General features: G+C 38.7%; 3 protein-coding genes across 6 annotated transcripts in view; 1 reads left to right on the top strand and 2 right to left on the bottom strand.

Annotated features, from left to right (window-relative positions):
- The window catches only part of spaca6 (sperm acrosome associated 6), a 32,771-nt gene extending 13,069 nt beyond the window's left edge, over positions 1-19,702 (top strand). The window contains exons 10-11 of one of the 2 annotated variants that reach the window (XM_023283181.3): positions 6,301-6,375; positions 19,549-19,702. In XM_023283181.3, the coding sequence (XP_023138949.2) occupies positions 6,301-6,316 (16 nt within the window). In that variant the 3' untranslated portion in view covers positions 6,317-6,375; positions 19,549-19,702. Of the gene's footprint in view, positions 1-6,300; positions 6,376-12,371; positions 13,372-19,548 lie in introns of those variants that run through there. The other variant, XM_023283180.3, reaches the window with a different exon arrangement.
- On the bottom strand, positions 11,022-15,861 carry has1 (hyaluronan synthase 1). Of its 2 annotated transcripts, XM_023283164.3 has the most exons (5): positions 15,790-15,861; positions 13,337-14,040; positions 13,014-13,239; positions 12,770-12,902; positions 11,022-12,663 (listed from the first exon to the last, which is right to left on the bottom strand). In XM_023283164.3, the coding sequence occupies exons 2-5, from the start codon at positions 14,027-14,029 to the stop codon at positions 11,988-11,990; spliced, it is 1,728 nt and encodes a 575-aa protein (XP_023138932.2). In that variant the 5' UTR covers positions 14,030-14,040; positions 15,790-15,861; the 3' UTR covers positions 11,022-11,987. The 2 variants fall into 2 exon arrangements, with proteins under 2 accessions (XP_023138932.2, XP_054869474.1); XM_055013499.1 differs by lacking the exon at positions 15,790-15,861 and having other exon boundaries at positions 13,337-14,077.
- Positions 19,703-20,496: 794 nt separating the features above from the next.
- LOC111577097 (trypsin-3-like) lies at positions 20,497-23,004 on the bottom strand. Of its 2 annotated transcripts, none has more exons than XM_023283191.3 (5): positions 22,847-23,004; positions 21,431-21,584; positions 21,026-21,288; positions 20,774-20,910; positions 20,497-20,697 (listed from the first exon to the last, which is right to left on the bottom strand). In XM_023283191.3, the coding sequence occupies exons 1-5, from the start codon at positions 22,884-22,886 to the stop codon at positions 20,545-20,547; spliced, it is 747 nt and encodes a 248-aa protein (XP_023138959.1). In that variant the 5' UTR covers positions 22,887-23,004; the 3' UTR covers positions 20,497-20,544. The 2 variants fall into 2 exon arrangements, with proteins under 2 accessions (XP_023138959.1, XP_054869483.1); XM_055013508.1 differs by lacking the exon at positions 22,847-23,004 and adding an exon at positions 22,747-22,774.
- Between the last annotated feature and the right edge of the window lie 3,833 nt (positions 23,005-26,837).

Here is a 26,837-nt window from a genome sequence, read left to right on the forward strand (position 1 = left end):
CCATCATCCATCCATCTATCATCCATCCATCCATCCATCCATCATCCTTCTATCCAACCATCCATCCATCCATCCATCCATCCATCCATCCATCCATCACAAATACACTATAAAAGATGAACATCTAACTGTATAGTTTTTTTCAAAGCAATTTACTGTAATTTTAGAGATTTTCCCAATTTGTTACATTACATGTTACCAGTAAAAGAAGCAGACTAAAACTGTAAATACCATCAAGATTAAAAACCTGTATTTTTATGGTATGGTAATGTATTGGACAATTACATCATTATTAATATGTTCAAATCGTTATTTTAATGTTATATATACTTATATTACAGATATTCAGCATTGTTTTTAATGTATTTTTCTGCTACCCTTGCTGCCATTTTTCTTCTTTATGTATATAGAGGATTTGTTCATGTTTTAATTACTGGTATTTGTGTTGTTGAGGTTTAATGTGAATAAGACCTGAGTGGATGTATACAGAACGATTTTAAAGGGTACAATTTAAGTTTGATTAGATATTTCTTGCAATACTTTTGTATGGTATTGCATTACATTACAACGGTTTCTATTTTTCTGATCACTCAGTTTTTAAGCAAGCACTGTACACTTATTGTGAGATATACATCGCTGTGAAAAAGTATAGTATAACAGGACATTCCCAGAAACTGTGCAGCCATTACTTTGTTGTAGTGTACATGCCAATAACATGTCACCCTACTGTCAGTGGTGGGAGTGTGTGTCTGTGGGCGTGTGTGTGTCTGTGTATGTATGGGTGTGTGTGTATGTGTGTGTATGTGGACGTGTGTACGTGTGCGTGCTCCTGCAGTTGTGTGCATATATGTATATATGGAGGGAGGGAGGGATGGGTTTTCTTGTTTTTAATGTAAAGCACTTTGCGTTGCATTTTTAACTGTATGAAAAGTGCTATATAAATAAAGTTTGATTTGATTTGATTTGATTTGATTTGATTTGATTTGATTTGATTTGATTTGATTTGATTTGATTTGATTTGAACATGAACTTCTGCTGCTGCATGTCTGATTACCTGAACAAACTGTGAGCTCCCTGTTCTGACTTTGGGTTCTGAATGAATATTCTTCATGTGATCTCACTCCTCAGGATAGAAAAATGTTATTTGACTCAGCGGCTTTAACAATAGGGTGTATCTGAGCAACAGCCCTTTTTATTTGAGAATTGAGTGCCAGCAATTGTGTTGTACAGTCAATTATATTTCAGTGTTGTTTACGTGTTGTTTGTAACTATGAAGCACCAATGATGTAAAAGCAGGTTAAACAGTATGGGTCATCTCTAAGATCTTTGAACAAGATCTTTGAACATAGTGCATGAATATGACATGAATGTGAAATGAGAATGAGTTGATTTTGTTTTATATTTGAGCCTTTAATTATGGGCGGATAATAAGAATAGGTAGTTACAATGCTGTGAAAAAGTATTTGCCCCCCTACAATATTTTTGTATATTTCTCACCCTGAAATGTTCCAGATCATCAAACTAATATTTATATTTATTTAATATTCAACAGACATACCCCACAGAACACAAAATGCAGTTATGAAATGATGATTTGTCAAAGATTTAGTGAAAACTTATATCACCCCTGTGAGAAAGAGGCTGCCCCCCCTGAGCCTAATAACTGGTTGGGTCACCCTTTGCAGCAACAACTGCAGTTTAATCTTTGTGATAACTTGTTATTAGTCTTTTACATCACCATGGAGGAATTCTGGTCCACTCTTCTCTGTAGAATAATTTTAATTTGGTTCATGAGCATGAACTGCCCTTTTAAAGTCTTGCCACAGTCCAGACTTTGACTCAGCCACTCCAAAACCATAATTTTGTTCTTTTTGAGCCGCTCAGAGGTGGACTTGATTGTGGGCTTTAGGTCATTGTCATACCGTTTAAACCATCTGTGCTTGAGCTTAAGGTCATGAACTGATGGTGGATGTTCTCAAGGAGGATTTTCTGATAGAGAGCAGAATTCATGGCACCGTCCGTTATGACAAGTGGTCCAGGTCTTCAAACCATCAGACCACCACCACCATGTTCCACTGCTGGTATGATGTTCTTCTTGTGGAATGCAGCATTAGCTTTACACCAGATGTAAAAGAACCCACGTCTTCCAAAAGTTCCACCTCTCCCATGGGTCCATTTTCTCCCAGAGTCTTCCTAATTGCGGAATCGTGTAGGCAAACATTAACTGAGGCCAGTGATATCTGCAGATCTTTTAGTGTTCGTCTGGGTTCTTTTGTGACTTCCTGGATGAGATGTTGATGCGCTCTTGGAGAAATGTTGGTAGCTGGTCCACTCCTGGGAAGGTACATCACCGTTCCATGTTTTCTTCATTTGTGGAGGGTGGTTCTCAATGTGATTCTCTGGAGACCCAGAGCCTCAGTCAGCAATGGCTTTGTAACCCTTCCCAAACTGAGGAAAGTCACTGACTTTGTTTTGCGCCTGTTCTTGAATCTCCTTGGCATCATGTGCTGCCTTTTGAGACCCTTTTGCTACTTCACACACAGATTCTATTTAGGTGATGTTTAGATTCAATAAGCCTGGCAGTAATCAAATGTGAGTGTGAACATAATTGCCAAATTAATTTGGTAATTTGGTAGACTGGAAGGGGGCAATTACTTTTTCCCATAGGGCAATGTGGGCTGACCAGCATTACTCTTTCAACAAATAAAATCATGATTTAAAAACTGCATTTTGTGTTATATTAAAATTAATTTGATGATCTGGAACATTTAAATGTGACAAATACGCAAAAATAGAAGATATTTGTAGGGTCGCAGATTCTTTTTCACAGCACTGTGACTATAATCTAACGGCCTTTAGGAACATCTACCTGTTCTTACTATCCACCCATAATTAAAGGCTCAAATATAAAATGAAATAAAGTCTTACTAATTTCATATTCATGTCATATTCATGCGGTATGTTTAAAGATCTTGCCCTAAATTTAGAGATGACCCATACTGCTTAACCTTCTTTTACATCACTGGTGCTTCATAGCTACATACAACATGTAAACAACACATAAATGTAATTGACTGTACAACACAATTACTGACACTGATTTCTCAAATAAAAAGGGCTGTTGCTCAGACACACCCTATTTTTAAAGCTGCTGAGTCAAATAAAAACATTTCTATCCTGAGGAGTGAGATCACATGAACAACATTCATTCAGAACCCAAAGTCAGAACAGGGAGTTTACAGCTTGTCCAGGTAATCAGACATGCAGTAGCACAAGGTCGTGTTACTGGCACTGCAACGAAGTAATGGCTGCACAGCTGCTGAGAGTGTCCTGTTATGTTCTTACAAGTGCAGTTCCTGGTAGAAAAGAAATTATCGGATTAATTGGGTGCAGTCTGTTCTCTGTTTGGACATCACATCCGTACCTGCATATTGTTGGAAACCACCAAAGCAGCCAGTATTAGTTAAAACTCACATCTGATTAAAATAACACACATCAAGGATTTGTACTGCAGATCCATGTGATGAAAAGTGTCACCCAGGTGAGATTTTCTATGGTTCTGGAAAATTTTAAACCTTCCAATCGCCCCTCAAAAGTTGTTGGAGTAAAAGTATTCACATTTATCTAAATACTAGAATCAGCTGGTAAAATATCTGTGATTTTAGGGACTAGAGTTGACAGCATCCATCACTGGTACATGACTAAATACAACAGAACTAATGACATTTGTTAGTCTCAGCTGTACCCTGTGTTTAATTAGCAAATTACTGATAGAGTGAACAAGTTCATGAGCATGTTAGCATTTTGCTTTTGTCAAATTAAATTCTCGGTCTTAACGTCAGCAGGTTTTCTTGACCTAAATACACAGTGTTGCTGCCATAGGATTGGTCGATTCAAGATTTGCATTAACAAGCGGTTGAACACGTACCCAATAAAGTGGCCCATGAGTGTATAAAAGTGTCACTGTTGTGGTATTTGCCATAAGTGTCTAAAGGTTTTTAAATATCTGACAATGATTTTGAAAGAAAAAAAAAATCTGACTACACACTTCCTGCTGTGTGGAATGCAAAACTTGACACTACCTGACGTACTATATCCATCCACTATCATTAGTTTACGAACCATCTAAAAATGCTAAAAATGTTCATGTTTTTTATAAAAATGCAACATAATACGACATATAATTTACCTGCTGAAGTTGTGTTGCTTTAATTCTACAGTCTTCTTATCAAGAGGCCATCTTTAAGAAATAAAAATGTTCTTGCCAGTTTTTGTAGAACCATAAAAACCACGCCAAGAAGATAACTCTACAGAGCGTCCAAAGTCCTGGATGATCACTTTTTATATTAATATGTTTTTTTTTTTTATCTCTAGTTGAGCAACTCTGGATGTCAGACATTCAAAGTTTAATTGTCTGTGCAAATATCGAGTCAGAAGTTGAGGTGACTTTTGAGACATCTGATGTTTTGCAGGAGTTTAAGGTCCAGGCCTCTCTATGGAAACACAGAGGCGCAGCCCAGCTGAGATAATGTAGATTAAAAAGACTAGAAATTGTTTTTGCTTATCCTGAATCAGTGTCAAAAAATCATCAGATGAGTTTGGCATACCTCGAGTGACGTATATGAGCATCAAGAAGCAAGAATTAGTTCTTATCCTTCATTTTATACTCATGTTCAATATCTTGTGCCCAACAAAAACATGCAGAATTTAACAGCTGTTCCCTGAAGTTTTGACTTTCAATTTCATCATTTTTTCTTCACCTTTGACTAGCTGTTCTAATAGTCATGCCATGTAACTCAGTCAATGGGTTTTATTACACTGTTTTTGGAATAGATAAAAAGCATGCCAGTTCAACAGTAAAGAAAGATGTGTATCGATACACTGGCAAGAACACAAAAGAAACAGCGTCTGTAGTTATTCCCCCTAAATGAATGGTTGTAGCTGGAGTAAGCACAAAGTGAGGGCAGAGTGGGATGTGAGAGCTTTATAAAGCATTTGTGGAATACCTAAATATAGTCAGACATGACTCAATACTTGTTGCATTTAATGGGATGAATGTTTTTTTCCACGGGGTTGCCCAGTTGCTAAGACAACGCATTGTGAGGAGACTAACAGCAGAAAATGTAAGCTCTCTGGCTGTAAAATGGCATCAGATTTTTTGGATTTTTATGCACATTACTCTGGATTATATTAGTCATTTTGTGCCTCTGCTGAGTCTTCTACATGTTTCCCTCTTTTGGACCCCGACTCATTCTCCTTATCTAAACCGGCAACAGAGAGGAGTGGCTGTGAGGTTAGCAGCGTCATTATGTCAAAAAGTTCCTGACAGAACCATAAATCTTTCTTTTCTTTCAGGATTCCATGTGGATAAAAGGAGTAATTCCTATGGACGGCCTTTACCTTTGAACTGCTTGAGGATTTCCCTAATGTTTACAGCGTTTACACCTGTAACAATACCAACATGCAAGAGTGACCCTCTTATTTGCAATTTATCATAATATAACACTTTAAAAATATGTACGTAAGCTTTTATCCTCTAAAGTTTATTTTTACCACAGCTGACCTTTGACAAACATGTGTGACAATGTATACTTTATCCTGCTGCCTTGCATTCGCTGATCTGATTCCATTGGAGTACATGACAGCATTCCTTTGCTAGATTGTGTTTCATAATGTTTTCTCATCAACTTTATATTTTTCCCTCATGTACGTTTTATAAAATACTCCAGACGGTGACACAGTAATGATAAAACTTTGGGAAATGACTCTCGCTGTTGTGACGCTCGAGGCGGAACTACAGTTCAGCTCAAGAACAAAGTGGCTTTTTTTGTTGTTGTTTTTTTTTTTTTAATCACTGATTGCTACAGAAACGCTGGGAAAAGCTGTGGGCTCTGATTGGTTTCCGCTGGTATGCTATGTGTTTTTACGCAGTTTCCAGTAAATGACGGCATCTCCGCCGGTATGAGTGTGCACGCTTGCAGCTGACATTGAGGTTGTCAGATGAAAGCTTGCAGACTGTGGGGAACACCCTCAGTTTAATTTGTCTAAATACTGCCAGAAATAACTAAATGATCTAACAGAGTTGTCCATTTCTTGTTCTACACGATCCGTTCTCTCACCCTCACCCTCTTTTGGAGGTCTTTCTTTTGTTTGCGGTACAGAAAGGAGTGGAAGGAAACTAAAAATGTAGACCATAAATCTGATGTGGAAAATACTACAACCACAAGCCACACCAACAAATAAGGGGAAACAAACTTATAGGATGTCGTTACTGATTTCTTTCATGTTGTTTCTCTACAGCTCCTATCTTGTATGATGCCAATGCAGCAGCCACGATGGAGGAAACAGCAATCAGGATCACACCATGTTTTTAAGGTGACACAACACTTCTGCTAACAGACCGAACGTGCTCCCCAACACATGTGCCAGCTGATGTCAGTGAAGGAGGCCCAGACAGGGTGTGGGAGGACGAGCTAATTGAAAACAGACACGAAGGGAAGTGATGCTTGGTTTCGTCATACCGTCGGTTTCTCCTTTCCCTGACTCACTAGGCGCTTTCAATGTACAGAAACTGATTTCTTCTATTAAATCCCCTCTGAGATCTGAAGTTCACTTTGGTGGGACGTCGCTAAGACGTATCGGGTATCTCTGCAAAATCTAGTGAGTAACACTACTGCTGCAGTTGAGCAAATCCAGACACATTTATTCATGTGTGAAAATCTTCTAGTCGTGCCAAACAGTTGTTTTAACTTCCACCAGTGGTTTTGACTCACTGGCAGATGTTCAGAAAGATGCTGGAGAGTATCAGGAGTGTTTCCTTGATCGTCTTCTACTCTGATGGTCACCTAGTTTCCATTTATACCAGTAAAATCTTTTATTCTTTTTAAACAGTAGCCAAGTGGAGACATTATGACAAGTACGGATAAGGATGAAAATCTTGACAAGGCAGTCAAAGCCTCATCAAAGTATTGTATCACAAGCAATATTTTCCAATCCAAATTAAGCAAATTAAGTGTTTCCAACACAAGTGCTTTAAGTAAGTTGCATCCACTCAAAAGTAGTATTGTAGCTTGTTTATGTGGAGCTAGTTTTAGTCGTGTTTCACACAATTGGGTAGTTTTGCTCAAATATCATGGCCGCACCACACCAGTCTGCATGGTCATCTCCTTGTCCCCTTTTCTCTCCAACCACATTAATAGTTGGAGACTCCATCCCTAGAAGCATCTGCTTCTTCAACACAGTCACACACTGCCTTCCCAGAGCCAGCGTCCCAATCATCCTGGATAAGATGTTGGGGCTGCTGCGCTCACTTCCACCCTCTGTCCACCCTCTGTCCACTGAGTGATAGTTCATGTGGGTGCTAATGACGCAGCTCATTCGCAGTCTGAGCTGACCAAGAAAGAGTTCAATGACCTTTTAAACTTTTTAAGTAACTGTGGAAAATCTGTTTTTATTTCTGGTCCCATTCAAACACTGACCCGTGGCATGGGGCGCTTCAGCAGAATCCTCAGCATTTCTTCATTCTGCTTGTAGAGCCCACACCATAGGTTTCACTAACAATTTCAATCTGTCTTGGAATAGTTCCTCCTTTAGACCTGACGGAGTTCACCCCAACAGGCTGGGTATCCAGATGCTAGCGGCTAACCTGCTGCGCACCGTACAGTCCCCCACAACCTGGAACCTCCCCATTCTTTGCTGACTCCATGTCAGGCCACTGTTACAAGCACCAGCACCCCCTGCTATCCTCCCCTGACATCAATTTCTGACAGTGTCTCAGCCCATAGGTCCAAAACACAGACACACCCATTCCCACCCCTAGCACCTGTTACGATTGCCCCCACCAGCTCCCCCTTGTGGAATAATCACACTGCTGTCCAACCTCTCTGTGTTCCTGTCCATATTACCAGTAAACATCATTACCCTAACTGGTCACCTTCTTCCCTCCCTACTAAAGCAAGTGCTTTAACTGGCAGATTAAATCCTGCAAATCTCCGTACTTTAAAGGCATTTTGTGGACACACAAAAGACAAAAACTCTAACTCTGCAGTCTATGCCCTCTTAAGTACAAGGTCACTGGCTACTAAACCTTTCTCCTAAATGACTTTATCTGAACCAGTAAATTGGACTTTCTCTTCTTAACTTCTTCTAAGTTTTTTACCTCGTTAAACATATCTGTATGCTATTTTCATCATGTGCTAGAAGACACATTATGAGTGAAAACAGTAGTCATCACAACTGCTGACATTTTTTTCCTTGACACTGGTGTGTACTGATGACAATTTCAAAAACACAGACTTCTGGGGTTTCATACATGGCAAAGTTAAGGAGCCAGTCCTGTCAGCTTACAATGTCTGGCATTATACTTCTTCAGAATTGTTTTTAGGTTCAGACATGTATGGATGCCAGTGAGATCTGCAGATTCTAGAGAAAGCAACAGTGTGCTTAAATCTTAGCCATTTTAAGTCAGGAAGGGGTTATTTTCATGATAAGAAACTTCTAAATATATAGTTTAGATTTATAGTGGTGGGTTTTTAGGGGTTAAATCAATGCCAGGAGAAAGACTAAGTGTTTTTAAAGTTGCCTCCAATCACTGCTATACAGGTGACATTACATTGTATGTTTTGTTTCACACACCAAATGAGTGAAACACATAATGTCTTATTTCTAAAATCTCCAAAATGACATCTGTTGTCAGAGTCAGAAACTGTAAGAACATAAAAAAATCCTTGCATTTTCAACTTTCTAATAGGCCCTGGGTTCTACTCATCTGTGATGCACCAAAGTTGCTTCATTCAACATGTCTCATTTAAAGGTCACACCGAATAAAACCAGATTCAGTTAACAGCCACAAATCCAGTAGTAACTCAGCTGTGAGCGACAGTCACATGACAAAAATTCAGGGCCTTCTTGACTCAACTAGGATGAACTACAGGCGGTGCAAACACAGAGCAGATCGGAGACTGGTGTGGAAACAAATGTCTGTAGTAAAATATCTACTGAATGTCAAGCCAACAGTTTTTTAACATCTGTTGGTTCTAGGAAAAATATTGTACATAGTGACTCCATGTTTTTTCATTTTTTTGAAAATTGAATGGTCAAAGAAAATCAACTTTAGTTTTTTATTATATCATCACTGTTTTCATTCATTTGTCAGTTTTATTTACTATTATTTTTTAGTTATCTCTACTGCCTGCTATAGTTGTGCTGTTTCCATAGAGGTGTGGGACTCTAAATTGATGTGAAACATGAGCCCACAGTAAATAAAATGCGGCAGATCATTGTTTGCAGCTCAGTACTGACAAAACAAAAGTTAATATTTTTGGCTTAACTTTGTAAGTCTGTCCCTTCAGACTATAGATCTGTAGACCATGTGGACACCACTGATCAACAGCTCAAGATCAATCTGTTTATCTCCTCTTATTTTTTGTCTTATTTTTAAATTACCTTAAATGTATTTTATCTTTTTAGCAATTTATTATTTTAGTTCTTTTTAATTGTGTCAATTGGTTGCTTGTCTGTCTGTTTTTTATTTGTTTTTTGTTATTTTAAAAGTATTATAACCTCATTGTGAGCATAACCATACCAGATAAATATTTTTTTCGCATTCCTTTCTTTATTGCTATGACAACCCCGTGGGTCCGGGTCACGTAAAATGAATAATATGTGTGCAATATGTATTGCTCTAAAATTTAATATAAGAGTCAAATTCCACTTCAGATCCTTTTAATGTTTATGTCACACATACTTTGAGTTCCAGTGTCATACAGCTGTTTGAAAACAATATTTACATTGAAAGTTTCCCTCTTCCGCACCCACAATCAGAATGTGAGCATACATCGTGCTTTAGCTCAGAAATATAAAGATGACTGACAAATATGCACTTGACACTTGCAGTAATGCCCTTTAGGTGTTGAGCTGTACAGTCAAGAGCCACTTTGATGCTTGCACAACTAGAACCACCCCGTTTTTGACCTTGTGTTTGTACTAAAAACAATTATTTGATCCTGCATACTACCATTGATTGTCAGTAGGTATGCAGCAGTGTCACTCCTCCTCTTAGCAAATGAATGACAGGTTCATGATCATTTGTTAACGGTACAAAAGTGGGATGTCGCTCCCTCTGCACTTTTACACTAATAAGCTCGAAACAGCACCTCCGCCCTGCATGTTATGTAAAAGATATTTCCATGTAAAACACTTTACAGGTTTTCTTAGAGCCATAGAATTCACTTAAAGGTGCTTTATAAAAATCAAAGAAAAAAAATCATAAAATGACACAATGTCCCTCTCACAAAGATTATTTTCAGTGCTTTGAAAATTGAATTGTATCATGTGAAGTCTTTATGAAATCAGAGAAATGTCCTCACAGGGACATCGAGTAGACAAGATGTAACATAGCAATAACAAGCAAAATTATTAGGAAAAAAGGAGTTGAGAAAGGATATTTTAGCATCTTGCATAATTTGCAAATCCAGTCAGAAACTTAAATTGCAAAGATAGGTCAACCCTTTCATCGTGTCCTTGTTTCCACTTCTGTGTTTGTGTATAAATCAACACTTGTTGCCAACCACATCTCCTGGGCGTAGGAACAGCAGTGGTCTTGTCAGACACAAACTACTTAAGATAAGCTAAAGTAAGATAAGCACTTTTCTGGTGATTTATCTCCCTGGATGTACTTTTCACCAATATCTGTGACTTAAACTGTTATTGTGATCTTTATCAGTTAGCCCTTTTACTTCAGGTGTTTTGTTATCAGCAGAGGTCTTGTCTAGTGTGGACATTGACTGTCACATTGGTGTCGCACTAGTGACACTAACTATGAAAACACTAATAGAGGAGAAGAATTTTGAAATTGTCTTTATATTTCACCTGCTGGTGTGTCAGCCAAGTCAGTTTTTCTGTTGCTTTCTGTAAAATAATAGGATTAAAAGAAAACTCAACTGTTCATGTTAGAAAAATACTTTATTTCTTCATTTCATTTCCCTAAATCATTCATTTTTTTCACATTTTCAGAAAATTTCCAGCCATGACTACAAATGTATCGCTTAGAAAAATAAAACATAAAAAATTATTTTATTTTTATTTATTTATATATATATATATATATATATATATATAAACAAATCTCTGCATTACAAGTCAAACAAAGTGCATCTTACAAAGTACACCTACACTTCACGTATCAAGAGCAGGTACACAGAAACAATGTAGTATATACAATATTTAAAGGAAATGTAAATTGTCTGCAGTAAGTGACTCCATGCTTTGGTTTCTCAAAGACGGTCAGGATTTCTTTCTTGTTTGCACGTTTCACACCGTTACATACTAAAACAACAATTTTCTGTTTTCAAGTAAGTCTGCAATGCTGCAGAAAGTGCTGCCCAGGATCCAGTGCAATAACAACAACAACAACAACAGTGGTGAAGTAACGCTGATGAAACTGACACAGTTATGCATCCCTAGGTTGGAACTGTTGTTAAAGTAATCTAAGGACATACGTGTTCATATTCAAAACACACACATTCCTGTTTGTGTATTTAAAAGAACTGAACAGATTCCTGACCCCACAACATTTAATACAAAATAATTTTTTAATGTAATTCTCCATCTTTGGCTGTCATGAATAAATACCTGATGGATCTCCTCCATCATCTGATAAACTACAGCAACCTGAGAAGTGCATGGGCCCCAAAAGCCCTCAGTACAGTTTCATTTAAATGTGCAACAACATCTCTCTATGGATAAAACATTTCTTCTTTTATATTTTTATAAGTTTTGGCACACTTTCAAAAGGGCTCAAGTAATATGGATGCTATCCATTTACAAAAATATCACCAATTCCCTTTTCGTTTTTGATTGTTCTTTGTTTAGCAGCTGTGTGAACCGCCCTCGTCTCTCACTAATGTCAAAAAAAATAAATAAATAAAAGTAATCAACTGAATAAAATAAATGGTTGAGTCCAAATAAATTATCGTCCCTCTTCAGACCTACACATTCAGTGAATAGCTTTGGGAGCGTTTCCTGCACAATCTGCGGAACCAAATCCAGTAGAGGAGAAGCATAAATAGCCAGTAGCTCACGTAGGCAGCGCTACCAAAGATAAGAAACTGAGTCTCCAACTTCTTCTCATCAGTCGACCAGTCCAGTAGACTCTCTCTGTAGCTAGTGTAAGCGAGCCCACCTAATAGAATGGCCGCCCACACCGACAAGGGAAGGAGGGGAATGTAGTTTCCCACAATCTTACGCCGGCCCGACGTTCCCCAGCTGCTTTTGGTCATCGTGAGGATCGCAAAGTACTTGGCAGGCAGCAAGCTGGTCATGTACAGAACCGAGTAGAGCGACATGAACACCATCACTATGTTTCTCCGCAGGATGCAGGCGTACAACGATTTGAACAGCCCGATGATCTGGATGCAGCAAAGGACCCAGAGGATGTCCCACAGCGTTCCCGTCCAGAAGAGCTGAATGATGGTGGCGGTGACGAAGAAGGGGAAGATGCCGGAGACGATGGACTCGTAGGTCATCCACAGGTGGTGCTTGTGCCACCACATTGCATTGTAGAGCCACTCGCGGAAGTAGGATTTGGTCCAGCGCGTCTGCTGGTTGAGCCAGCGAAGGAACTGAGCAGGTGTTTCCGTGTAGCATCTGGAGCGAGCTGTGTACCTAAAGCAAAACAAAAACAACAATTAAATCTTTTGACATTGCAACGTCGTTTGAGGTTTACTGCATCCTGGGCGTGATAACATCAATGAATCGTGTATGTGCGTACTTTGTGGCGTAGCCCATGCTCAGCATACGGTTGGTGAGATGCCTGTCGTCACCAAATGTGCAGTGAGTTCCCAAAAACTTCTGATTGTACCAAGACTCTAGAAACTGCTGAAGGACGTCGTTCCTGTATAGACCTGCATAGGGAAATTCAAGAAAATGCAAAGAAATGTTAGTAAGAGTGCATTTAAACCATGACTACTGCTCATTTTGACCTGTATCACAAAAAATTTGTGAAATTCACTTACCCAGAGGACCACTTATGCAGGACACACAGTTGAAGAAGGACTGGCAGGCCCTTTCGATGTTGAAAGCCATCCAGTACCTGAGGCTGCTCATGAAGCTGATGTAAGAGTCTTTGAGGTTGAGGATCATCACATCTCCTCCCACGGCGCCATACTTGGGGTTACTCTCCAACACCTTGCACAGCTCCAGTGTGGCTAAAGGATCCAGCTTAGTGTCTGAGTCGCACACCTGAGGAAGGAGAAAATGTGGAACACTTCAGTTTTCTTTTCCGTTACGTAAGAAGACACTTTAGGAATATGTACAGGGAGAAATCTAAAGAAAATACCTGTATATAGTCGACGGACGACCCAAGTGCTTTAAATGCAGTGTACATCACTTCCCGTTTGCCGCCCCACTTCTGCATGATGCACACACACCTATTGTTCTGGATCAGCTCCTCTACTTCTCGTCGCTGTAGGTCCTCTACTATTACATCAGAACCCCCTCCATGACCCTCCTCTGCTGCTGCCTCTGCATTCTGCTGGGCCTGGGCGGGTTCCCATGAGTGGTAGTTGTTCTCCCACACATAACAGCCCGGATTCTGATCCGCAAACACCTCTCTGAACATGTCCATCATGTAGCGGTCTTCCTCCGTGTTCCCGTCCACCACCATGATGATGCGCAGCAGCTCGGGGGGATACTGGAGGGCCTTGACGGAGTCGAGGCACTCCCTGAGATAGACAGGGTCCTCCTGGTAGGCCGATATCGTCATGCTGATCGTCTTGGTGAAGGTGCAGGGGTCGGTGCGGGCTTTCATCCGCCGGTGCTCAATGAAGGCGAAGAGGCTCTGGACCAGCAAGTGGAGCGAGAGGAGGAGTCCGTAGAAGCCGAAGGAGATGATCCCGTATGCGGACGACACCAGCTGGAAGCCGGCAACGTAGGCCCACACCATGACACCCAGCACCAGCAGAGCAAAGAGGAAAGTGAAGATGGCTCGCAGCACCGAGAGCAGCTTCTTCAATAAAGGTTTCAGCTCCATTGTTTCTTTACCTAAGAGACAACACATGTTAGGATGTTTTGTAGAAAGAAACCCAGTGACATTTGACAGGTGCTGAGCCCAAAAACAAACGGACAAACTGAAGATCTACTTAATGTTGACAGCGCCTGATGAAGTTCTGGCACGTCACTCTGTTAAATTACACTTGCTAGTTGATATGAGAACAGTGCGCTGACCTTTTCTCTGACCTTTGCTTTCAGTATGAGTTTCAAGTGCATAAATGAGGGAGTCTGCGGCATTTAATCACACTTAGAAAAGGGTGTTAAATGGAATGAGATGTTTTATGGGGACTGTTCAAGTACAGCTTGGAATTAATACAGGTCACAAATGTTTTAAATTCCATTGTATTATTTTTCAAAGGTGTTACTCCACAAATTGGTTTCTCTAGCAACTGTTTTTCTTCAGTTTTACTGATATTAGATGAAATTGTGAGAGGACAGATTCAAAGCTCTCACTCTCACTTATGTATGAAAAGATATATAACGGGTCTGGTGATATAGTTAGCAATAGCTTAAAGTACAAATTACGATTTCATGGGCAAGAATATTCATCATTGCAGGCACATTAACTTTTACTTATTACATAATTTAGTTACATCTTACATACACAAATGCCAAAGAAATGCAAGACTATATAGTGTAGTTTTATAATACAAAATTCATCATTAAGTAATTACCTTATATTCATTAAATTTCTTTGACTTAATTCAATGTATTCAGTTCCATCTTATTTACACTGATCACAAAAGAAATGTAAGAATATAAGATATTTGTGAGCCAATGAAATTCATCATTAACTTTCATTTACTTATTGACTTTATATTACATTTTATGCACTGATTTTAGTGTATTCAATGTCATCATATTTACACTAATGTTGAAGGAAAGTAAGAATATAAAACATATTTTAGCTTACATAACTTATCTTTAACTTTCCTGAACTTATTGTCTTAGTTTATTACATTTTACTTATCTTAATGTATTCAGTTACATCTTATTTACATTAATTTCAAAGCAATGTAAGAATATAAAAATAAAATGATCTGTAATCTTCTGAATTCATCATTGACTTTCATTAACTTACTAATTTTTATTTATTCCATTTTATTTACTTGTTTCAATGTATTACATTACATCTTATTTATAGTGATCAAAAAGAAATGTCAGAATATAAAATATTTTCTAGTCTACAAAATTCACCATTAACTTGCATTAACTTTTTTCTGTTTTATGTACTCATTTCATTGTATTTGTTTATATCTTATTTGCACTTTTTAGAAAAATAAATATATGTAGCACTATAAAATCGAAAATATTTTCACCCTGCATCACTGACTTTCATTAACGTATTTACTTTTATTCAGAACATTTTATTTATCTGTGTTAATGTTAAACCATATTGTATTCAAAGAAATGTAGCATTATGAAATAATTTATTTTAAATTCTTCTATGTCCAACATCATGCAATCAAAAAGAAATAATCAGAATACAACAGAAGGATTGACAATAAATTTGTTATTTCAATCAAAAATTATAAATTAAAATCATCATCAATTGACAAGACTATTAAAAAAGTGTATCATCTTTATTTGCATGCCAGTTATTTTTTACAGAGAATATTTAGAAGTTTTTTTTCAATTTAAATTAAACTAAAGACAATTCCACTGCATAATGAAAGAATTATGAAAGAATCAGCAAAACAGCGATGAAAATATGATAAAGAAATTTTATTTGAACCCTACCTGATGTCAAGCTCCCCTGGATATAACTTTGTGAGACATCCACTCGGTGTTAGTCCTGTCTGGCGACCTGTCGAGCACTTTTCTGACTTTATAGCTCCAACATGGGGATGGAGCCACGTGCGCGCTTAAGGACGCGCGCCCCCGCTGATTCAGCCGTGCGTCAGGAGAGGCGGTGGTCCTGAGGGGTGTGAGCCAAGACGCGCACTGCTGCTTTGTTTTTATCTTTACCATGGAGATGTTAGGTCGGTGGCAAAATCCATCTTCTGCCGTAAAAACTGTTTCCAGGGTGGGAGCTTTAGATAGACGCAGATAAGCGTAATTTGGCAACATGGTTGTACTTGTTTCCATGATTTCACTGATCAATCTAATGAGTCTAAGCCCAACTCTCACCTAACTTAATATTGATTGATTTATTTGTTTTAACAAAGCACAATAATATTATATTTTTTGTTTTATTTGATTATATTTTGCAGCTTGGAGATGCATTTTGGTGCGCAAAAATGGTAAAAAATAAAAAAATAAATAAATAAAATAAAAAATGTCAGTCGTGTGACTTTTGAAGCTGAAAGCTATCACATTTTGTCAGTAACTGAACAGAATGTCCTGTCAGTCTATCAAATTAACCTTAAGAGGAGAGAAGATAAGGAGGTGGGCAACTTCAGTCTGCAATGTAGCTTGTTCACAAGTTGGATGTCGCCCTCTGCTGGCTCTTCAATGAAAATGCACGCACAAAAATATAAAATGGAAAGGTACGTCAGGACTTCTTAGCTGTAGAGGGATCAAAGAGGGTGTCACAGACTTAAAGGACATTTTAGCTGCATTCTCCAACCAAACTTTGAAATTTAATTAAAAAAAAAAAAAAAAACCTTTCCCATGTGGTTCACTGCACTGCTGCCACCGTCCTGGTTTAACCATGATTACATCCCTGGAGAGTTTCTTTACGGGGGAAATCTGTTGACCGTTCATGAGGGTCCACACCCTTAGCCACCAGAGCTGGCCTGATCCATCAACACGCTTCATGTCAGACCCAAATAGAAGCTACCAGGAAGCTGATGTCATGTAGGAGGGCGGCCATGTGTGTTTAGAGGATGGTGAGCTGGCTGGACTTACTGGATGTGCTGTTGTATGTGGGATTTCTGCACGAGGCCTGGATGTTCTTCTTCATTTTCTTTGCAACACTGGGCTCAAGATTATTTTGCAGCAACTTCTGAACTATATTTTATTGCAATACATCCTCACACTGTCTTATACTGTATATTTGTTAGCTCTACTAGTGTATTTGTGTCCTGCAGCTTTCTTTTTGTGCGACCAGTGTACAGACAGCCGCATTCAGGCCTGTAGGAAACACATGTAGTTTTCTTTCTGCAAATAGAAGTTTATCTCTGTTGATATTTTGTCAATTTTAGCTCATTATCTACAAAATTTTGCACTTTTTCCAATGCATGTTGGACCATTTATTGAGGTTTATCAGCATCTTTTTTTTGTCTTTTTTGGAGTTCCATGACCAAACATCTGCTTTCTCCTGCCATGTGCCTGACTAATCATTGCAGTTACTGAGGATTAAACAGAGTTAGTATATGGCCACATCAGTAGCATCTACTCTAACGCTCGCTGCAGAAGGATGAGGATCCCTCTGCCAACCTGCCATAACTTCTAAGCAGCTCGTAAACATGGTTTTGTGGGATTCCAAAGGATTCAAAACACAGACATCTGCGCTGCCAGAGTCAACATCGTGTCCAAGATCATGTTTTGAGTGCAGCCTCTACGGCAGCGAGAGCTATTTTTTGTATGGAGGCTACAAGCCCTCAGAAACCTCGTTAGGCTCCAGGCTTCATGCGGCGGTCAAGCAAGTGCCTGGTGACTCACTCATCTGCTCAGAGCCACACCCAAGCAGCTAAAATCCACTTAAATCATTTTGGGATTTTTTTTTCTAACAGAGTATTCCCATGTGTGCACCTGATGCTGTTTGATTTGCAGTTTGTGCCCGTGTTTGTGCTGCTTTAGGTGCTGCCTGACCCAACACAACACACAGAAAAAAAAAACGTTAGTGGGAGAATCTGTGCTAGGGAGTGACCCTGAACATCAAGTTCAGAACGTACCACAGATTTGAGCAGAAGCAGGATGGTTCTCAATCAAACTTTAGATCTGCTCCTGACATTGTCTGAACAGAAAACTGGAATATCTTGCTCATTGACCCCACCTTGTGTTCAGTGTTTCCTGAACCAGAAGAGCAGCACCATTAATCCTACCACCTGGTTCCCAAAACCCACTGGGATGTCCAGATGTGGTTCTTGCAATCACTGCAACAAAATCAACAGAGACAACACATTTCTGGTTGTTTAACAACTGAAATAAGCCGAAATGTTGTTAGTTGCAACACAGAAAAGTTGTCTGCAGGCTTGAATGTGGCTGTTTTGTACTCAGGACAACACAGATATGCTATTAAGATGATTAAATACAATATATTACTATATATCATAATTGAAAACCATTGTCTTGGAGGTCAATCAAAGAAGTATAAATGGTGGAAACAGACTAAAACACCTCCTTCAATGGAAGACTTTTGGTATTTATACTTTTAGGGCCAATTGGCTGAAAGTCAGTGCAAATTTGTCTGTAAAATTATTATTTTTTATGTTTTAACTGTAATTTACATAATTAGTTACTTACTGTATAACTAATCACACGCTTCTACAGTAGAATAAGATATTAACTGTTTAATACTGTAACTAAACTTTCCAATAATACACTGTATTTATATAGTGTTGCCACTGTGATCAACATTAACTGTAGTTGGGGATTCATCACAGCATTTTCCTCATTAAAATGTATAAACTGTGAATTGAACACATACACCATCAATACAAATGCGTCCGAATATTCTCGATCCAGAATCTGTTTAACGTTTTAAAATGCATGTAGAACTAAAGCTCCGAAAACAAGAAAAGATAAAGGATGAGTTGCATTTTAATGGATTGGGAATATTTATTTAAAGGTAGCAAAGTATAAAAAAGTGAGAAACTAAGGTTGAAAAATTGCTTAATATTTGTTTAACTTGTTTTTAGTCCTAAAAGACCATCAAATTTTATAGTATTTAGCTGTATTTTTTTTAGAATTTAGCTGTATTTTTTTTACAGTGAATCTATTTGATATATTTTATTATTCCATGTTTTTTGCTTTGATTGTTCTTCAATTTTTTATTTCAGTTTGTTTCATGTGTGATCTTCATGTGTTTCTTCCACACTGTTGTATTTTTCTGACAGTCTTTGAACTAATCATGAGTGACATGTGGTTACACTGGGGGAAAACGTCCAGATATAAACCTAAAATCAAAAAAATACTAGATATTTTTTAGTAAAATGAAGAAATTCAACAGTCACGTGACAAAAATTCTAAGACTTCTTGACTGAACTGCAGGCAGTGTTTGCACAGAGCAGAGAGGAGGCGAGTGTGGAAACAAATTAGAGAGGCTGAGAGCAAAATAACTGAGAAATATATAAAAAAAAGTGCTTGTTTAGAAACCAGAATATATGAGTTTTCAGCAGTTGATGGAAGATACATTCAGCATGGTGAAACATTTTTCTGGAGCTGATGTGCAGAATAGAGTGAAAACACCTGTAGAGAATGTAGAGCCACCATCTTTTTTCAGTACTGGTGACACATGTGGGCACTTTAAGAAATGTTGCACATGCTGTTTTCAGAGGTTTTCAAATATTTTGAAAAAGATAACTGAAATTCAACTTTTTTTTTGTTTCGTAGGAGCTTCAGTAGAAATCAGCTGGACTTCTCTTGTAGGTTCAAGAAGACGTCCTTGAAGAGCTCTGTTTTCCACTTCCTCCATGTACAGGTTGGTGTTGTTTTTTTATGATTTGTGACATTATCATGCTGTCATTTTGCACAAAAGACATTTCTGAGATCATTCTACCTCCAGCCATGCTGTGCTGTTTTGGACTTTTTATTGCAATGAAAAATGAGCCCACAGTGAGGAAAAAGTGTGAAAGGAGCAAATACAAAAAAAACATCCAAAAACTGCTTGGGGCTCAGAGGGGCTGCCTCTAATACTCTAATACTTACTGTTTCATCTTTGCATCATGAAACGATCTTATATAGTTTGAGTGAACTGCAGATGAAAAAGCAGACTGTCTAAGTACCACATTTGTAGCAGTGCACCATAATCAGAGATTATGGAGTATCTCCAGAGTGTGCAGCGAGCTCCAGAGTTGGAGAGCAGAGTGGCAGCGGCATGTTTTTGCCCTTTCAGATTTACTGCTGCCTGACTGTAAATGTCAGGTTTGCTCCTCAGCTTCTGAGGCTCCTCCAGCATGACACTATGTCTGCCCTTTCATTGTCAAGCCATTCGGAGCTTGTAGCTACGAGCGCTGTGACAGCATGAGAGGCAGCTAGATCTGCTACACACCATATTACACTCTCAGATACTTGCCAGTTTGATTTACAGCAGCTAAAAGCGATGACTTACGCACAAGTGGCTTTGCAGACCCGCATGCTGATGACACAGTTCTCTTACACACTTGTTTGAGTCTTATCTGTAGTAAAGAGAATTGTCTTGCAAATATAGAAACTGCTGTGTGCGTGGGAGGTCATAAAGAGCAATGCAGATTATTTCTCTTCACACAGGATGTTGCGTTCTTTAATACTTCCAATGACCCACTAATTAGACAGCATGAAACACACAGCACAAACAGAACATCATGTAGTTGACTTTACTGATGTGAATTCTCAGATTTCTCTCTCCGCTCACAAGCCAGACGCCATCGTGTTCTTGATCCAGGAGACGTAATTGCAAACTTTTGTGTACACCCCAGGCTTCTTTCTCAGAGCGCAGCCGTGACCCCAAGACACAACTCCCTGGAGCTCACCGTTGCACACCAGGGGACCCCCGGAGTCACCCTGAGGTTCAAAGACATTGGGTTATTTTTCCTCTTTTTTTCCCATATTTGTGCAGCAGCAGCGAGCTCTACGTTACCTGACAGGAGTCCTTTCCTCCCTCCAGGTATCCGGCACAGATCATGTTTTCAGTGATTTGGAAAGGATATGCATTAAAGCAGGTGTCATCGCTCAGCAGAGGGACTTCCAGGCACTGCAGCACATCTGGGTACCTCGCTGTGAAGGCACAAAGAGTGTGCATATCTTTATAAAAATGCCTGATTTCTACTGAGCACAGCTTGGTTTTTTGGAAGGATTCCCATGCAGGCAGATTGCATAACAGTAAACTCACAGCCATCATCGCTGGCCCGGAGACTCCCCCATCCAGAGACCTGGCACATGGTGCCGTCACTGGCACACTTTGAAGGAAGCACCGCAGGACGCACAAAGCTGTTGAGAGTGGCAGGTCTGCTCAGTCTGATCAGCATGATATCGCTGTCCTGTGAACGGGAATCGTAGTCAGGGTGGCGGATGAACTCAGCAGACATAATGTGCTGCTCAGTCCCGTCAGTTTCCCAGATGTTGTGCTCTCCAAGCCGAACCTCCACATTTGACCTAAAACAATTAAACAATTTAAGCTTCCACAAAGTCCTTGTTCCCTTATTTGGTCACAAAATCAGTCCATCTGTGCCAATCAGCTGCTAGAGTTAAGGTTTACATATGCTGACAAGAGAAAAGCAGGTGGTGATTGTGTTACTTTGGTCTGCAGTGTGCAGCAGAGAGCACCCAGTCCTCAGACAGAAGAATCCCACCACAGTAGTTGTACCCAGTGAAGAGCGACACCTGGTAGGGAACTGAGTTTTTCGGGCACTCGTACCCTCCGACAATCTTGTCATCGTCTTTGAGGGCAACTGTAGGATAGAAAGTCAGAATAAACAGGCGACACAGGCAGAAGATTATGTTTGTAAGAAATACATCTGCTAAATAGCAGAAAATGTGCTGGTAGCTCATTGACCAAACTTTGCCCTGCTATGAATAAAATCTGAATTGTTTTCTTAATGAGTAGTGAAAAAAAATCAGGACATTTTCTATATTTCAATGGTGATTATATAGTTTTAAAAAATTACATAATAAAAAAACATTTAAAAGCCAAGATTTTTTTTTAATGGCTTATCTGTAGCAGAATAACAGGATTATTATTATTTTTTTTTTTTTTTTGCTATTTAATGGTGAATCTGAAATTTAAAAATGCACCTTTGCTATTATTTGTTTGTGTATCTACACCAGAAAAAAGGAAATTTTCTGTCATTTTCTGATATATACATGATTTAAAAGACAGGGCATTTTCAGTTATTAAATGTAAATCTATCATTTAAAAAAATGCTAATTTGTTGCTATTTAATTGGATATTCATAGTGAAAAACAAGATGTTTTCTGTTATATAATGATAAATCCATAATTAAAAAATAGACATTTGTTGTCATTTAATGGTATATCTACAGTGAAAACCAGAGCATTTTCTGTTATTTAAATGCAAATCTATGATTAAAAAATAGGCATTTTGGGCATGATATTACTTAGACATGTACCTACAGTAGAACCAAGACATTTTCTGTTATTTAATGTACTTTTTTATCTACAGCAAAAAAAAAAAAACTCAAAATGGTTATGTTTTAAATAAACATGCTATGTTTTAAATAAACACAAAATAACATTACGTTGTGCTTTAAAAAATATATAACAAAACATAAACCACACTTTATCCTGTAACTATAAAATGTAGCTTTTTAATTTATTGCTTACCTATTTTACAATTTTTTAAAAATTGTCAATATTATTTCTACAGCAATAGAAATGTAACTTCTCTCTTGATAAAAAAAATCTGTGATTGAAAACAGATTTATTTTTTCAGAAATAATCAACTGAAATAATTTTTAAATACTGCAAAACCGTTTTAAGCTGATTAATTGCATTCTTTCTGAGCGCTACATAGAAACACACAAAAGAGACACATCGCCAGTTACATTCAATAATAATAATGTAATTGTAAAGTGTAAATAAATGGAAATTCACCTGTGAATCGCATACTTTGGACAATATCTGCTAAAATCTGTGTATTAGCATCTATAATTAATCTCTGTTGCTACTGATTCTCCATTATTGTGTTTCATACCTGCCCCTCCAAAGAGAGTCAGGAGAAGAAGAAGCTTCATGCCTTCTGTCTGTCTCGCTGGCAGATTAATGCGCCGTCACGCTCTTCGTTTCGGGTATTTCAGGCCTCTTATCTCCCTTTTCTCAAGGTCTTCTATCGTCAGAGGTACGCCCCAAACACTAAACATGTGTTACATTTCCCCAGTCGCACTGGACTTAATGTACACAATATAGGACAGAAAAACACTTCAGCACTGACTGGATTAGGAAATGGTTTGAATTTTGAAATGTCTCACTCAGCATGTTGGTGTTTATGTCTTTCAGTGTTCTAAATTTAAGCTCACAGTGGTTTTAGTACATTTTCTCTGTAGAATTGTCCCTGCAACGCTCACAATGGATGTTTTTTTTTATACAATCCGATGCTGGACATGGCATGTACCGCCTTCCAGTGAACCACAAAGTCAGATTCATGCTTGTTGACTTTGAGCAAGACTCGGTATGTGGGAGCGCAGTAAACTCATGCAGTTAAGAATGTTCTGCACTCTAAAACTTCATGTTTAGACCTAACAGGAAGGTAATGAACCCTAAAGTTTGCATCTGTGTGCTTGAGTCATGACAAATTCTGTTCAATCAACAAATTTACAGTGAGTTAATAGAATTAGCTTTTCCTTTACAATTCAGACTTTTTTAATATAATCACCACTTTCTTGATGATTGGTAGCAAAAACACAGGCTTTAAAGTTGCTCCAACTACCATTTCCACATTATCTTAAGGCAAATTCAAGCATTATGTAATAAAGTGCCATAATTACAAGCGCAATGTTTTTAAGTTGATCAACATTTTAAAAATGAAGTCACTCCAGTTAGATTTGTTTTATGTTTTTGTGCTAGCTTTCATTCAACAACAAAATTCTTGCCAGTTAACCCCCAATTTTTATTTTGAACTTCATTTTGTCATTGAACACACATTATTTAAACAACAAAAACAAAAAATCAAATTTAAATTCCACAATATATTAGCTTGATGCACTTATACCAGCATTGTTATGTCAACCCAACAAATAAAAAATAATATTTGAAACTAATTTAAATCATAAGTTAGAATTTCTATCTTGCAATAATGCAATTAATCAAATAACTTTTTAGAGTGCATCTCCATTTTTCAGTATGTGATGTGGCAAGGAATCTATTTTTAAAAGAAATATGGTGGTAATAGCTTATCATTTTATTGCTCTGCTTAATCATATAAGATAGGCTTATCAGCAAGCTTCTAGCTGGAAATTACAGCATGCAGCTGTCGCAATACGAGAAGTGAAAGTGTTTATGCTTTCACCACTTGCATGAGTAACGTTTCTGGGATAGACACACATTTTTACTATTTTATCACTGAAAGGTCACTTGCTGATACTGAAAATGTGAATTTATTCCATGGTTTCTTTGAATTAATGGCTATTCTAATTAGTTTTTCACATTTATTATTATTATTTATTGTAAATTTGGGAGGCGTGTTCACAAACTGAACCAGTTAAATGAATAAAATGACCTATAAAGCCATTGTGTCTTGAAACTCAGTCACTGTATGGCTCCCTGTGTGTCTATCTGGTTTGCAGATGAAATATTTAAAGGAACTCTGTTTCAACAATGCTTAGTTAATGCTGAGTCACTGTTTTAGAATGGAGACATACCAAGATGTACGAGGCTCTGTTACTCATGTATGAGCATAGGTGTTTATCAGCAGCAGCAGACAGGAAAACATTTAAACGTGAGGGCACATTTACCCAAACCCTGTGATTATACACTTAAGGTTAAAATATAACGCATTCCCATCCAGCACAGGCAAGTTCTCCCCCCCTTCATTACTCTGAGGCGCTCTCATCGTCTGCCTCCCTCAACCTGCATATCATTTCTGAGAATCTTTCTCTCTGTGAAGATTTAAAAAAAAAAAAAAGTCACATGTGTTCACTGTGTTTATCTGGATTTCACGAGACCTCTTCATAAATTTTCATTACATTCAAGGCTGCGGGGCATTAAAGCAACCTTCAGCTGCGTTTATTAGAGAAAAGCAAATAGCCACGGTTGTTTAAATTGTGCAACAAAGGTGGAAAAGGTCTTTGACTGTCTCACATATGACACCCAGACGCTTGTTTAGTTGCACATCTGCAAAGCAGCATTCAGGATGTGATCAGCTACAAAAGGAAGCTCTTCACTGCTAACTCTGCAGCCTAAAGCTGGCGTTGACCTTCAGCTATTTCCAACTCCGCAGCATTTTCTATTAACATTTGCTACCCCAGCCCTTGGTTACAATATATGAAAAGGATAAAAACTTCCATTTATTTCACCATCTGGCACTCTTCTGCTTGACCAGTTCTGGTTTCCTCCCCCCGAATCCTGTCCCTTAAAATACCCTCGGACGCACAGAGAGAGCACTGTGTCAAACATTTCTATGACTTATGCATTGCCAGCCTGTCAGACGGAGCCCAGGCTGATTATTCATATCCCTCTAGGTCTGCTAAGGGGGATCAGGCGTTGCGGTTGAAAGTAGGGACGAATGTAAGGAAGTGGTTTAGGTTATTGAGGTTCAGCTTTTTTCCCCGTGTGTGGTGTATTCATGGAAAAAAAAAATGCTAGTGAGCCATGCGAGCGAAAGCCATTGGCACCGCTTTTGACTTGAAAAACAAAATTCCTGACCTCTCCACACCCGTGAGACAAGGGTTTGATTTCCAGGCAGCACCGTAACAAGATCAACAAACCTTTGAGGTTTTTGGGGGCACCAGCAGATTCCCATTATTTGTATCTTTGTGACAGCGGAGTGCAGACGTTTCAACACAGCTCTCAGAATACCACTCAAGAAACGGAGCTGTGGATTTAGACATTTTTGAAGAATTGAGAAATGCTTTGAGGTCAGAGTGTTTTGCACTCGACAGCAACGAAAAATACTGGGTGTATTACAGTGACGCTGGGAGCTGCAGTGTGTCATTAGTATTCTACTGTCCCACACACAAGGACTGGCGCACAAAAAGACACACAAATGAACATAGTTTTTAATTTCGCCTTTCAGGTTGCACCCCAGCTGCTGCATTGAACAATAAACCCCCCCAAACTTCAACTCTGCACATCACACTCTGCTACAAACTGAATTCCCTTTAAACCTCCACTGGTTGTTTTACACGCCCAAATTGGTATTTGTGTGGCACACACATAATTGCACGTTGGGTTGGTAAATCAAGAACTCTGGCAAGCCCTGAGCTCTGAAGGCTTCCCTCAAACTATAGCCTTGAGATAGCTATTAATATCCCCTACAGACTGCAGCAAAACGCTCTGCCTTCAAGTTCTGTTACAAGACTGCTGCACAGCAAAGAATTCAAAAGCTTTAGCAGAGAAATACAAGCAAGCGCTGAAGAGAATCACGACGAAATTCAACAAAGCAGCCACGCTGTCTAGACTTCAGCTAAAACAAGCATGTAATTTAGTGTTACAAATGGAGCTGAACAGTACAGTTTTTAGGAGTGATGATGAAGTTAGCTGGGTCAGCTTTTTTGAAATAGTTTCCTGTCTCTTACGACAGATTGTGTTTTTTGGTACTGGAGTAAAATATCTCTCAGTGGGAAGAAGATTTTCCGACGCTGAATATTTATGCGTCCAAAAACAAAAGGGCAAAGATATCAGAGGCGTGAGTCCTCCTACACTGAAAATAAGGGTGTTGCTCTGAACTCACGCTGGGACTTAGAACATACAAACGGACACATATACAGACATGTAGTGTTGCTCCTTCTTTCTCTCTCTCTCTTCCTCCCCCACTTTCTTTCCTTTTCTTCCTCCCCCTCACATCTGGACTGTTGGCAGGACCCAGTTCCTGTGTGGTGTGTATACTAGTGCATTAGCAGGGGACCCGGTTTTTGGGTTGGGCAGGTTCTAGCAGCTCACACTGTGCGAATCCGATCAGTTCAACATTTTCAGCCCCGTTGTGCTTTTCCATGAGTTGGATCATCAAAGCCGGCATCATCACAAAGATG

This window comes from Amphiprion ocellaris, chromosome 9 (assembly GCF_022539595.1).
Source record: "Amphiprion ocellaris isolate individual 3 ecotype Okinawa chromosome 9, ASM2253959v1, whole genome shotgun sequence".
Taxonomy (NCBI): domain Eukaryota; kingdom Metazoa; phylum Chordata; class Actinopteri; family Pomacentridae; genus Amphiprion; species Amphiprion ocellaris.